General features: G+C 36.9%; 1 protein-coding gene across 1 annotated transcript in view; it reads left to right on the forward strand.

Annotated features, from left to right (window-relative positions):
• The window catches only part of LOC107719190 (A disintegrin and metalloproteinase with thrombospondin motifs 3-like), a 106,829-nt gene that overhangs the window by 55,338 nt on the left and 37,188 nt on the right, over positions 1 to 14,303 (forward strand). The window contains exons 8-13 of the mRNA XM_016526565.1: positions 1,279 to 1,384; positions 3,192 to 3,335; positions 6,738 to 6,870; positions 12,100 to 12,213; positions 12,298 to 12,443; positions 13,435 to 13,610. Of these exons, the coding sequence (XP_016382051.1) occupies positions 1,279 to 1,384; positions 3,192 to 3,335; positions 6,738 to 6,870; positions 12,100 to 12,213; positions 12,298 to 12,443; positions 13,435 to 13,610 (819 nt within the window). The remainder of the gene's footprint in view (positions 1 to 1,278; positions 1,385 to 3,191; positions 3,336 to 6,737; positions 6,871 to 12,099; positions 12,214 to 12,297; positions 12,444 to 13,434; positions 13,611 to 14,303) is intronic.

Here is a 14,303-nt window from a genome sequence, read left to right on the forward strand (position 1 = left end):
AACGTAATAAAAACACAGCAATACGTACCTATATCAATGTAATAAAAACGTGCCAGGGTTCACATATTGAACCCGTGTTTTAGCGCCACTCAGTGGACATTTCTCTTTGAGGTACATAGTAAGGTACGTAAAAACGGTGTTGCAGAAATGCACCCAGAGGTACGTATTTTTATGAGACTGGGTTGGATTATTCATTTTTAGAAAAATCATGTTAAAATGTGAGTTTCAAATATGATACATCAAGCTTTTGAGGAAGGTTCATTTGTGTTTATTTGAATGTTTATGGCTTTTTATCATAATGTAATATCCTTATGTATAAAATATGATACATTTTATTAATTAATTGTATTTATTTATTTATATTTTTAAGGGTTAAATGTTCCATTATTTATATATATATATATATATATATATAGAAAGATAGATAGATAGATAGATAGATAGGTCCAATACATGCCATAACTCTAGAGAACAGACTAAAACAAGTGAAAGAAACCAACAAAAAAAATCCTATTGTCTCCTAAACGGCCACTGGGACAAGACCACAGGAACCAGTTGAGTCCTCTGCACAATGTGACTTTGCTGCAGCCTGGAACTGAACTGCTGGTTTCGTCTGGCCAGAGGAGAACTGGCCCCCCGACTGAGCCTGGTTTCTCCTAAGGTTTTTTCTCCATTCTGTCACCGATGGAGTTTTGGTTCCTTGCCGCTGTCGCCTCTGGCTTGCTTAGTTGGGGACACTTAATTACCAGCGTTATCGTCGACTTGATTGCACAGATACTATTTAAACTGAACTGAGCTGGATGATGACATCACTGAATTCAATGATGAACTGCCTTTAACTGAAAAATGAGTGTTTACTATTGTCACTTTGCATTATTGACACACTATTTTCCAAATTAATGCTGCACAGATACTATTTAAACTGAAATGAGCTGGATGATGACATGACTGAATTCAATGATGAACTGCCTTTAACTGAGTGTTTACTATTGTCATTTTGCATTATTGACACTATTTTCTAATTAATGCTGTACAGTTGCTTTGACACAATCTGTATTGTTAAAAGCGCTATATAAATAAAGGTGTCTTGACTACTTGATGGATTCTGATGGACAACCATTTGCAGAGTTGTCAGCATCGCTCTGCTCAAAGTATGACAATTACACCAAGCAGCAAGCTGTCAGAATGTAGACTCAATAGGCAAGTTATGACAGAATAAATAAACCCTAGTAACTGTTTCATCCTCTCTGTCTGTCTCTGTCACTCACTCACTCTCAGGATATGCCCCTGTCACCGGGATGTGCCACCCTGTCCGCAGCTGTACCCTCAATCATGAAGACGGCTTCTCTTCTGCCTTTGTTGTAGCCCATGAGACAGGACATGTGTAGGTTTTTAAACGCGAACAGGGGCTTTTCAGCCATTTCAGATTGATGTTAGCTTTTATCAAGTGTTTTTTGTCACTATAGTTGATGTTTTATTTGTGATTTCTCATTTTAATTCAAAAAAAGTTTTGATACTGATTTAAAGCATATACATGTTTTCAGATGAAATCCCATAGCTAATGTACTTTATGCTCTCAAGGTTAGGGCTCTATTCAGGGTAACACTTCGGACACAAAAATGTCAATGTCTCATACAAGTGAACTTGGTTATGTCAGGATATTTGATAGATCATATTTTGTCCTTATCATCTTCCTTGATTTAAAGTCAGTCTCTTACGTTGTTCAAAACATCTCTCGTGTTAATTTTTGAGCTCATGCTTAAGAGTCCTTGGCCACTGTCTTGCCAGATCCCTTTTGTGGGTTTCAATTCCTCCTTTGACAACAGTTGCTTAAAGTCTGTAGGCATCTAACATTCAAAAGGGTTTCAGAAAAACTCACCACCTACACAGAGATTAGTCATGGAGTCAACCTCCTTATCTTCTTCTCCATTTTGAAACTATTGTCCAGGACTTTACCCTCTCAAACGTCTCAGTCTCTATCTGTTTATCTCTTTCTTTCAAATGCTTTTATCCAGTTTTCATTGAGCACATGACAAAGGCTGGTAAACTATCATTACTCTGCTGCATCTCACCACCTTGCTATTGATAGTCTTTGATTCAGTTTGGCATTATCACAGACTGAAATAACATTTTATTTAATTCGAAGTGAGATGTCAGGACCTCTGAGATTGGCATTTTCTGGCTGGCAGCCACATAAAATTGATTCCCTCTTAAGCCTCTGTCCTTCCTGTTTTCATACCAGTCCCCATGCAAACTTCTCCATCTGTTTGACATTTGTGATTTAAGAATATATTTTCTCATTAAATAAGCAATACTTCATTGTCAGATATGCAAAAAGTGTAGAAACCTACTGACTGAAATACATTACCGTTCAAAAGTTTGAGGTCAGTAAGATTTGAAAGACATGAATACTTTTAGGAAGGATGCATTAAATTTATCAACAGTGACAGTAAAGGCATTTATAATATTCTACAATATATCTGTTTAAAAAATGCTGTTCTTTTGAACTTTCTAAAAAAATTATCATGGTTTCCACAGACAGTATTAAGCAGCACAACTGTGTTCAACATTGATAATAGTAAGAAATGTTTCTTGAGCACTTAATCAGCATATTACAATAATTTTTGAAGGATTGTGTGACACTGAAGTCTGGAGGAATGGCTGCTAAAAAATTCTGCTATTGAAGTATAAAACTAAATATATATATATAGCCTTGGTGAACATAAATGACTTGTTTAAAAAACAAGAAAAACATCTTACTGACCCCTGACTTTTGAGCAGTAGTGTAAATGATTATGTATGCGTATATGTAAGTATATTTGTTTGTTTCTCAGAATCTCTTCTAGGCTTATTCATGTTTGATGATTAATATACATGAGAAGTGAGATTTTGGTCCAATCAGACTTCAGTGTGGGCGGGGCTACTCGCTGCAGTGCTGCAAAAATGACCAAAACGACTGACAAATTGTCACAGCTAGTTAGCCAAAAGATTCAGATTAACACCAAAAACAGCTTTCATTGCTTTGTTGTGTCTCGCCTGGTCATATTGTAATTTCATACCCAGTATTAGGGAGTTGCCGGAGGTGCGTCCCTTATGCAGATATAGCTATGGTAATTGGAGTAGAAAATGTTACTTCTGGCCATTGCTGCACTGAGATGTTCCTACTTACCATAATCATGCCTTGTCTGTAGACTGGGAATGGAGCATGACGGGCAGGGCAACCGCTGCGTTGACGAAACAGCCATGGGAAGTGTCATGGCCCCTCTGGTGCAAGCAGCCTTCCACCGCTACCACTGGTCGATGTGCAGTGGGCAAGAGCTGAAGAGATACATTCAGTGAGTTCACACTTCTCTCTTCTCATACCTCTCTCGGTTTTATCCAGAAAACTAGAAGGCCTTGAACTCGTGTGCATATTTTAAATGAAAACGTGTCTCTTCACAGGTATGCCTATGATATTGTATTTATATTTTGATATAAATATAATATAATATAATTGATATGATATGATATTTATTTATTTCTCATGGGTTACTTGAGCATAAATATTGGCCCTTGTTTTGTTTGGAGCTCTGCTTTGTTTAGTGCCACCTTCAGTTCAGTTGACTGTTTGTTTACCTGAATTAATTTAACTGCTCAGTAGATTGTCATGATATCCTAGAGTTTACAGACAACATGACCAACAGGGATTAACTCTAAAGCAAATTGTAATTGCTGCTTTAGCCATGATGATGATGATGGCATTTGCTCCATTGCTCTAGTGGCATATTAACTAATCACCTCTTGCAATGGTTTTGTTTTTGTAAGAAGCACTTTACAAATGTGTTTGAGCTCTTTTTAATAGCTGTTTTGAATCTGAACCTCCTTTGAAGTCATTGCCAGACGATTTAGAAGTAATATTGATTTGAAAATGCAATTTCTGTCATTATTTACTCACCCTTATGTCGTTCCAAACTTGTATGACTTACTTTCTTCTGTGGAACACACACACACACACACGCACACACACACAACTATATTTGATAAAGTTTTATCCAGAAAACTAGAAGGCCTTGAACTCGTGTGCATATTTTAAATGAAAACGTGTCTCTTCACAGGTATGCCTATGATATTGTATTTATATTTTGATATAAATATAATATAATATAATTGATATGATATGATATTTATTTATTTCTCATGGGTTACTTGAGCATAAATATTGGCCCTTGTTTTGTTTGGAGCTCTGCTTTGTTTAGTGCCACCTTCAGTTCAGTTGACTGTTTGTTTACCTGAATTAATTTAACTGCTCAGTAGATTGTCATGATATCCTAGAGTTTACAGACAACATGACCAACAGGGATTAACTCTAAAGCAAATTGTAATTGCTGCTTTAGCCATGATGATGATGATGGCATTTGCTCCATTGCTCTAGTGGCATATTAACTAATCACCTCTTGCAATGGTTTTGTTTTTGTAAGAAGCACTTTACAAATGTGTTTGAGCTCTTTTTAATAGCTGTTTTGAATCTGAACCTCCTTTGAAGTCATTGCCAGACGATTTAGAAGTAATATTGATTTGAAAATGCAATTTCTGTCATTATTTACTCACCCTTATGTGGTTCCAAACTTGTATGACTTACTTTCTTCTGTGGAACACACACACACACACACGCACACACACACAACTATATTTGATAAATGACTCTGTGGATTTGTTTTCTATATAATAAAAGTAAATTGTGTCCAGTGCTGTTTTGGACCCCACTGACTATCATTATATGCAGGGGTGCACAGAAGTTTTTCAGTCTGGTTCTCATGAGAGCACCTGGAGATTTGGTTTGGTGCTCACACTGCACAGTGTGACTCATTAAATATAAAAAACTATAAAAATAAAACAATTAATAATAGTGATAATAGTATTATTGTACTTTATTTTGTATTTTTAAATAAAATAATAAACAAAATAATAAACTGAGTGTGATAATACTATTATATTTTAAAATAAAAAGTGAGTATTAAATAAAAATACAATTATTTAATAGTACACTTAAAAATACAATGCTAATACTTACATTTTAATTTTTATCTTTTTTTTAATATTAATTTTCATTATTTTTAAACCTAAAATCAGCAAGCTTTTATTTTGCCGGGTTTCCAGTAAGTAAATACTATATAATGCGCTGCTGGGTTTTAGCACTGCCGGGTGAAGAGCGTAAGTGAAGCCTAGATTTATGCTTTTAGTTTGAATAGAAATCTTATACATTATTACTGTTAGTTGATCTAAAATGTTGATTGTACATTAACAGCTGTCAATCATGTTGGTACGCAAATGAGCGGTCTAAACTTATTTATCCAGTGCATTTTTTATTTTTATTTTGGTCGCACATGTGCACCACTTATGTGCACCCCTGATGATATGGACAAAACTTATGAATCAGAATCAGAATTTTCATTTTCAGGTCAACTATCCCTTTAAGAAAAGACCATGGCAAGTATAAATATATGAATTATCAAAGAAAAAAACTGTAATTAATGAGATGGTGTTATCAGTCAGCAGACTAAGACCCCTATTCACATTATATTCTAGTCTAAAATAGTGTTTTTCAATCCTGGTCCTGGGGACCCACTACTCTGCACATTTTGTATGTCTCCCTTATCTGACACACTCAGCTGAGTTCATGCAGCTCTCACCTAATGAGCTGGTGATCTGAATCGGGTGTGTTAAATAAGGGAGAAATGCAAAATATGCAGAGAGGTGGGTCCCCAGGACCAAGATTGAAAACCATTTGTCTAAAGGTTACGGGTTTCTCTAATAAACCTCTCAATTTAACCCTCATTGATTCACTCAATCAGTTCAGAAGATATCTAGTGCCACTTAAGGATTTTCACATTTATATACTGTTCCATGTTCAGGGTTAATCCCGCCATGGCCAAGGGCTGATGGAATGTAAATTATCCATGAATCTTGGCAATTTACTGCAGCCAATACAAATGAGTGAGTAGCTCTCTAGGACAGGAAAAGCCTTTTCAGCATTGTCTATTGAGTTTGAAGTGGTCACTATTCTCGGTAGCCTTTGAGCAGTGTCAAATTAATGATTTTTCCATTCACACCAAGCAAATCGATTCATTTTCAGAAGCTAAATGGCGTGTGCATCTGCATTTACCAGTACATTCTATTTGTGTTCTTGTTTTTTACTCAGAACTCAACTCTTGCATCACCTTTAACCTGAACAGTGCTCATAAAGAAATGCTGCTGATGAGACAGATTTATTTCTGATAATAAAAGGGTTGACTTTCACTGGAAATCCTTGTGCAGCTCATCACTGGCCTCCGCTTAAATTAGCCAGTGGCAGAAGGAAACTTTTGAAGTTCAAAATCTATTTGTGGTTTGAAAGTTTGAACACTTTCTCTGCATGTTCTGGCTTTACTCAGCACTTCAGGATTTTGAAGATTTAATGTAAATTATCTATTGCATGGATATTAGGAAGTATGATTGATTCAGTTCTTTGTGGGTTCAGTATTGGCTCCGTTTAATGATATGAATCATCTGAATCATCTAGAAAGTATCAGTCTCATTTTCATTACACCATACTGTCCACTTTATGCTTACCATTTGCTACTGAACTTTAGAAGTGGCTTCCAAAGTTTATAGGGCCAATCATTAAACATTAAATTAAACATTAAACATTCATTAAACATTAAATTAAACATTTATTGGGTTACTTAAACAGCTCTAGTAACTTTGTTTGTTTTTCAAAGTTCATATGACTGCCTGCTGGACGATCCCTTCAAACATGACTGGCCGCAGCTCCCTGAACTTCCCGGCATCAATTACTCCATGGATGAGCAGTGTCGCTTCGATTTTGGAGTTGGATTCAAAATCTGTACTTCAGTGAGTATGGCTATATTCTCCCTTGACAGATCTGAAAAATGTCAGTCATTAAAGCAAGCACCAAAAATCCAGTCTTTTTATTATTTTTGTTTTTTAACAAATGCCTCGTTGAGGTCTCTGTCCAAGGTTTTTTAGCTGGAAGTGCTTCAAATATTTTTTAAATATTTATATGCCAAATTTCATTTATGAATGAAAACATTTAAAGAAATGCATGTGTCTGTTATAATATTTCAATATTAGTTTCTGGCCTTTGAATTACTGAATCACAGCTGAATATGTTATTTTATGTGCTGTTAACCCCCCAAACCCTCAGCTCTAAACTCTTTCAAGTGGGAAATGAATAGGTGCTGCAAAGTCCCAATCACATGTACGGTGTCAAGGAAAAGACCCTCACACCTGGTTTATGGCCTGACACTGAGAACCAGCAATTTTGGAGTTGGATACAAAATCTGTACTTCAGTGAGTATGGCTATATTCTCCCTTGACAGATCTGAAAAATATCAGTCATTAAAGCAAGCACCAAAAATCCAGTCTTTTTATTATTTTTGTTTTTTAACAAATGCCTCGTTGAGGTCTCTGTCCAAGGTTTTTTAGCTGGAAGTGCTTCAAATATTTTTTAAATATTTATATGCCAAATTTCATTTATGAATGAAAACATTTAAAGAAATGCATGTGTCTGTTATAATATTTCAATATTAGTTTCTGGCCTTTGAATTACTGAATCACAGCTGAATATGTTATTTTATGTGCTGTTAACCCCCCAAACCCTCAGCTCTAAACTCTTTCAAGTGGGAAATGAATAGGTGCTGCAAAGTCCCAATCACATGTATAGAGTCAGAGAAAAGAGTCTCACACCTGGTTTATGGCATGACACTGAGAACCAGCAGATGGCAAGATGTTTGGCATTCTGTCATCAAAGGCTGTAACACTAGTAAACAAGAACAGCATGCTGTGATCCTTCCTCTCAGCCCCTCTGTCATGCCTAAACAATCTGTGCCAAGCTGTGCACCACAGCCCAGCAAAAACTCACATCCCCATGAAATGTTCTATGACCCACTAATCATGCTTTAAACAGTTGTTTCTCTGAAGACATGAAAAAAGTGGTTGTCAGTGTCGATAGAAACAATTAGTTTGTAATGGGCTTGTAAACAAAATATTTGTAAAGAACTATTTGTTGCCTCTCCCTTCTGCAGAGTGACATTTTAATTAGCTCTCTGAGGAGGTTGTGGTACAAAAAAGGTAATTTTTCATCTTTTATTCCATGACTGTGTAGTTATTAGTGTTCATTTCATTAACGCAAAGTATGATGAAAAATGTTCGTTGACGAGCTTTTTCCTATGACTAAGATGAGATGATGACGAGATGACAGTAAGGTCAAAAAACGATAACTGTGACTTTATCAGCATGCAATATCGTTGACGATATTGGTGAGACTAAAATGTATTTTAAAAAATAAAAACTTTACCAAAGATTTTTTTCAGTTTTCGTTGAAATAACTTATACAAAATATTATTACAGACTGCTGTACACACCTCTACTAAACGAGCTTTCATGTGTGCAGTTGCAAAAGTTCAAATCCGCAAATCAGAGCTTCTCTGTTAAAGGTGGGGCAAGTGATTTCTGGTAGCCAATGTTGATATTTCAAATCACCAAAACAAACATGCCCTACCCCAAAAGGGTCTCGCCCCTATTTTGATAGCTCCGCCCCACACATACGTACACAACCCAGGCAACGATTAGTTCTGTGAAACCAATGTTACACTGTGTCTACAGTACACCGGACGCAAGCGGGCGTCGCGACAAAATACCATAGAACTCATTATAATCAGTGATACTGTCTACACTGGATGTGGCACGGCGTGACACGACAAATCCCCAACAGAAACTCGGCTAATGTCCGTCCTGTGCACTAAGCACTCTCTCCTCCGTATCACGAGTAGACACGCCCCTTACTGCTGATTGGCTACAAGTTTGTTTTGGTACTCGGCCCGACTCAGTTTTCTAAAGTGTTTTTGAAAAAATACATACCCCACCTTTAAAAGGATACATTTTCTGCCCAGTGTTTTGCTTTATATTTTGCTATCTGGCAACCATGCATATGCACTCGTTCTTCATTGCGGAAGTGCCGATGATGATCTGAAAACACTGCTGAAGTTTAGCGTTCTCCATGTGAGATGTTCAGCTTAAATGAAAGTATCATTCAGCCAGTCTGTGTTCTGTCATGAGATCTCGGCTATTTTGTTTGCGATTGTGGTTGCTAAATGCACTTACTCAACCGCTGTTGTTTTAATAGAGAAACATTATTGCAATTTGGAAATATTGGAATTACTATTAGGAATTTTACTGTTAAAATATTGAAAAAATGTAAAATGAAATGTAAAAATACATTTCTCAAATTTCTCAAAAAAAAAAAAATCTGTTTAACTATTATAAAGCATGCCAAAAATGTGACAAAGTTTTCATTGACTAAAACTAGACTAAAATGCTCAGACATTTAGTAAAGCAAAAACGGGACAAGGTTGACTTAATATGATAATAACTAAAAAAGGTACATTTGACACCAGGACTAAGACTAATTTAAAAGACTAAGACTAAGAATAAATTTAAAAATGGCTGACAAAATGAACACTAGTAGTTATAAGCATATCTGTAACGAACAAGGAGCTACATTTGGCACATGCATGAAATTCTGTCAGTTTCTTCACCTTCATGTTGTTTCAAACCTGTTTGACTTACTTTTAGTAGAGCACTAAACAAACAACTGAACATCGCATTCAGATTTTTTTTCTGGTTGTGTTTTTATGTGCATTTACAATGAATGCTGACTGAGGTCTTGAAGCTTGGGCGGATGTAAAGGATGTAAAATCTCTATCATGAAAAGCTATAAAATCATAAAAGCTATGTTTCTGTTCATTTAAAATCATACAGTAGCCACAAAAGAAAGAGAGAAGTGTTTGGATCAACATGGAGATGAAAAATGACTAATTTATTTTTGGCTGAACTATTTTGTTAATTTGTATGTATTGAAGTTGAAATTAAACAGAAAATATATTTTTTTCTGTATTGTAACATACATCCAATTATGATTATGGAAAAATGATTGGAGAAGTTCATCACTAGAGAGAAGCCTATCATTTCACTGGAGTTATGACATTTTGATTTAGAATTACAAAATAAAATAATAATAATTCACGCATGAATTATTCACAATAACAAATCAATAACTTGCATTTAGAAAATAGGGTGATTTGCATTTCATGCCAGCTTTAATAACATGACAGAAGTAATCGAAACTGGCTGCACTTATTGGTCCTCTCCCAGAGTGCAGTGCATAAAAGATAGAAAGCCCTGAGCCAGTGACAGCTAAAGACAACTGATATCCTTTAGTCCAGCTGCTTGCCAAGAGACTTGTTAGGGGCTTTAAATGAAAGTTCATTTTACAGAAACAGTCTTTCCTATTTATGCCTACAACATAGTGCCATTTCTCCTTTGGGCACATCTATCCATTTATTAACCGTATGTCTGAGCCTTCCTACTCCACACGGCATTGTAAATATGCAACACTATTTTGGTGAAGCACAGAGCTCAAAGATGAACCTAGTATTTCAGCTGTCAGCTATTAGTTTCCTCTCCCAGTCTTGTATTCCAGACTGCCATTTTAATAATTTGTTTACATTTCTGTGTATTTTTCTTTTTCAAGAAATAATATCCTGCAAAATACTGTTTCGATCCTTCATATTGTAATGTGTGTGCTACAAACTCCTGCTGTGTTTAATGAAAAAGAGTAGTAAACAGAAGTCCAGCTGTGTGTATCAGCCTCCAATGGACAATGTTGTAATTTCTGAAAATATCTTCACTTTAGCTGCATTCCGAATCACATTTATTTGTCATAATCAAACCCCCTAAATTTAGTGATGAATTACTGTTTTACAGTTGCCCTTACATTTAAAGCGAAATGTAATTTGGTTAATCGTGACCGATGGTCATAAAAATCGCATTGTAATGTTCTCTTCTCATGTGCTTTATACCAACAAACAACTGTATAGAAACCACAGCTGAGGTGAATTAAGCCAAATAAACCATCAGAACGTCTCAGGTTACGTATGTAACCCTAGTTCCTCGAGGGAACAAGACGCTGCGTCGGAAACGCTAGGGGAACGCCTTCTGTGACCTCGCTCTGAATAACATGTGAAATCAGTCCAATAGCTGAGCGGGACGTCACGGGCGGGTGACGTCATGACCAGGAAGCTATAAAAGCACGTGCGGCGGAGCCAGCGTCAGCTTCTAGGAATGAAGCAAACGCCGGCAGGGACGCCGGAAGTATGGCACAGAGACGCAGCGTCTCGTTCCCTCGAGGAACTAGGGTTACATACATAACCTGAGACGTTCCTCTTCAGGAACTCGAGCTGCGTCGGAAACGCTAGGGGAACGAGAATGCCCACGCCGCCAGACTTCCAAGTCTCTGAGCTATTGGACTGATTTCACATGTTATTCAGAGCGTGGTCACAGAAGGCGTTCCCCTAGCGTTTCCGACGCAGCTCGAGTTCCTGAAGAGGAACCTCATATCCTTTTTAATGGATGTATTGTGGCCAAAATACTTATACAGTCTACACTGGACGTGAGCCGCACAATGCGACAATTAGTGATACTGTCTTTTGACAAAATCACAAATGGATTTGCAAAGTTTGCTTTGACGTGTGTAGACCGCCTCAAGCTGTTGCGTCACAATGCTGGTGTAGACACAGTGTCAGGTGGCGCGCAGTGACTTATGGGTAACTTTCATTCTGAAATATCTATGAATATTTGTTCCTTCAGACTGAACATATACACTCGTTTTTTGTTTTGGAATCTCACTTGACTCAGATGACACAATCAGGCATTAGGAACATACTCAATGTGTCAATTGCAGTAAACAGAAAAATGTATGAAAAAAGGGGCATTTTCTCTCTTTTCCATTCTCAGATTAATTTCCTGGGTGTCTAGCAGTAGCAGAAGCTCCAGAGTGCCACTGGCAGCCAAAAAAATCAATTCAGTTTTGTTTTTATGTTGAATCTCAGCTCAAGCACGTTCCTAAGAGGAAAAGGATTGTCGGGGCTTATCTCTGGTGGAATTGTAGTTCGGGCAAGAAAGTTCAAAATTCTTTTATATTTGTCTTGCCATTTAATTCTTTCTAACTCTCTCTCTTAAAATGCCAAGCATCCAACCAAGGGCACTTTTCTCTCTCTTCAGTTTCGTACATTTGATCCATGCAAGCAGCTGTGGTGCAGTCATCCAGATAATCCTTACTTCTGCAAGACCAAAAAAGGGCCTCCATTGGACGGGACTGAATGTGCACCTGGAAAGGTAATTTCATGTGTCCACATTTTGCCAGACCTGTTTTGTCCTGTTGTGCCCAATTTGATTCTGTCTCACTCCTTCCCCTCGTAGTGGTGCTACAAAGGTCACTGCATGTGGAAGAATGCCAACCAAGTGAAGCAAGATGGAGCCTGGAGTGCCTGGAGCAAGTATGGCTCCTGTTCTCGCTCCTGCGGGACAGGCGTCCGCTTCAGAACCCGCCAGTGCAACAACCCTGTGTATGTTATCTACTGTATGCACAGTCAGGATTGCTCATGAAGATCACGGGCACCCTAGTGTACTTTCCATAATCAGATTCGATCATCATATGAATGGTTGCAGTTTCGTTGAAATGAAAAAACTGTCTAGAAATAAAGCATACAGGCCAGCATGGTTGAACATGATTGACTCTAGCCAATAAGACGAAAGGTTAATCACAACCTTTGCATTCTTTTGATATGAAGGACAGTTTGTGCTTTATATCAGTATTATTCCAATAACTATAATATTTAAAACCATATAAACTCTGCATTGGGCCTGCTCATTTTTCTCGTAATGATAGAGATTTCATAAAAGCATGAAATCATCTGATTACCTGTTTACATTCATAGATGTCTTTTATTGAGAAACATCTGCACAGGGTGTTTTTAATCGGAGGAGCTACCATCTTTGCCATCCTAAGTGTCATTTTCTTTTCGAGGAGGACAGTATTTTTTTTTGTGCTGAGCAAATGAGTGGTTGCTTCTTAATTAGCATGCGTGCTTTGAAAATGAAGGAAGCAAGAGAGCTAGGAATTTAGCTTTTTTTTATGCCAGCGCATTAGTGTGCTAGTTGTGAGGAGTGTTCGTTAAGGACCTGTGAAACAGCATTTGAGTTGTGCAGATGCTCGCACTTATAGAGAATATGCATGATTGAAAATTCAAAGTTAGGCTCAATGATGAAAGCTGCAGTGCTTTAAACTTTTATAAAAATGTAATACATATTTTGCATTGTTTGCCATTCCATCCGAACATTGATTAGATAGTCTGTATCCAGATCTAAATATTTTATTGGGTGAAAGAAGGAATAGATGCGTTTCTAATATCTGTTTATGCCAGACTTGTTCATTGAAGTGATTCATTTGAACTTTATTTTGATTAACCTTGATTATTGACTGCTTTTTAAACCACAGACTTGAATGTTTAAAGTAATCTGTGGATGTTTGTTTGAACATTATCTGTTATCTGTTAGTCCATCTAATGGAGGTCAGGACTGTCCAGGGGTGAACTATGAGTACCAGCTGTGTAACATAGATGATTGCCCCAAACACTTTGAGGACTTCAGAGCCCAGCAATGTCAACTTCGCAACTCCCACTTTGAATACCAGAACGCCAAACACCATTGGCTTCCCTACGAACACTCAGATGGTGAGTTTGTCAGATTTTAAGTCAGTGTAATTTGAGGAAATATGTTTATATTGTAACAGATAGTTCCTAGGTTGTTGTGTTCGATTGGAGAATTGGTGTTCCAAGAGCACTGAAACAGAGTGCAACAATGCCTGCCCACTTTTTCAGCAGCCTTGTTCTGGTAGTATTTTTTTCCAGAACTTTTTTTCCCATAAAATTTAAAAAAGTATTAAAAGAGTTTTAATACATTGACCAAACCTACCAGCTATGAAGTGAATCACAACATTACAAACTTGAATTTAGGAATTTAAAAATCGGTACTGAAGTGCATTAAGTATTTGAAAATCAGACAAAAAGAAAACATCTATGTACTCAAGGGCTACAATCCCATGACATAATCGAAGTAAGAAAGATGAAGAAATATTAAATGGTTGATTTCAACATGTTGATTTTACTATATATAGAAAAAAAACACTACCGCTCTTTGTTGAGAGACTTGATGGTTAATAGTGTATAGATATTGTATTGATTCTTATAATGAAGTATATTATTTTTGCTGAAACACATTGTTTGGAATCCATAAACAACTAAACTCTAGGATGCATTGTGCCTAACCATACTGGTATATGGCTCTTGCCTGTCTTTTTTGTGTCGCATCCTGTTTTTAATTTTTGCATTGCTCCATGTTTCTCACATGTTAATTAAACAGTATAT

This window comes from Sinocyclocheilus rhinocerous, unplaced genomic scaffold, assembly GCF_001515625.1.
Source record: "Sinocyclocheilus rhinocerous isolate Xijiao unplaced genomic scaffold, SAMN03320098_v1.1 scaffold1172, whole genome shotgun sequence".
Lineage (NCBI taxonomy): Eukaryota > Metazoa > Chordata > Actinopteri > Cypriniformes > Cyprinidae > Sinocyclocheilus > Sinocyclocheilus rhinocerous.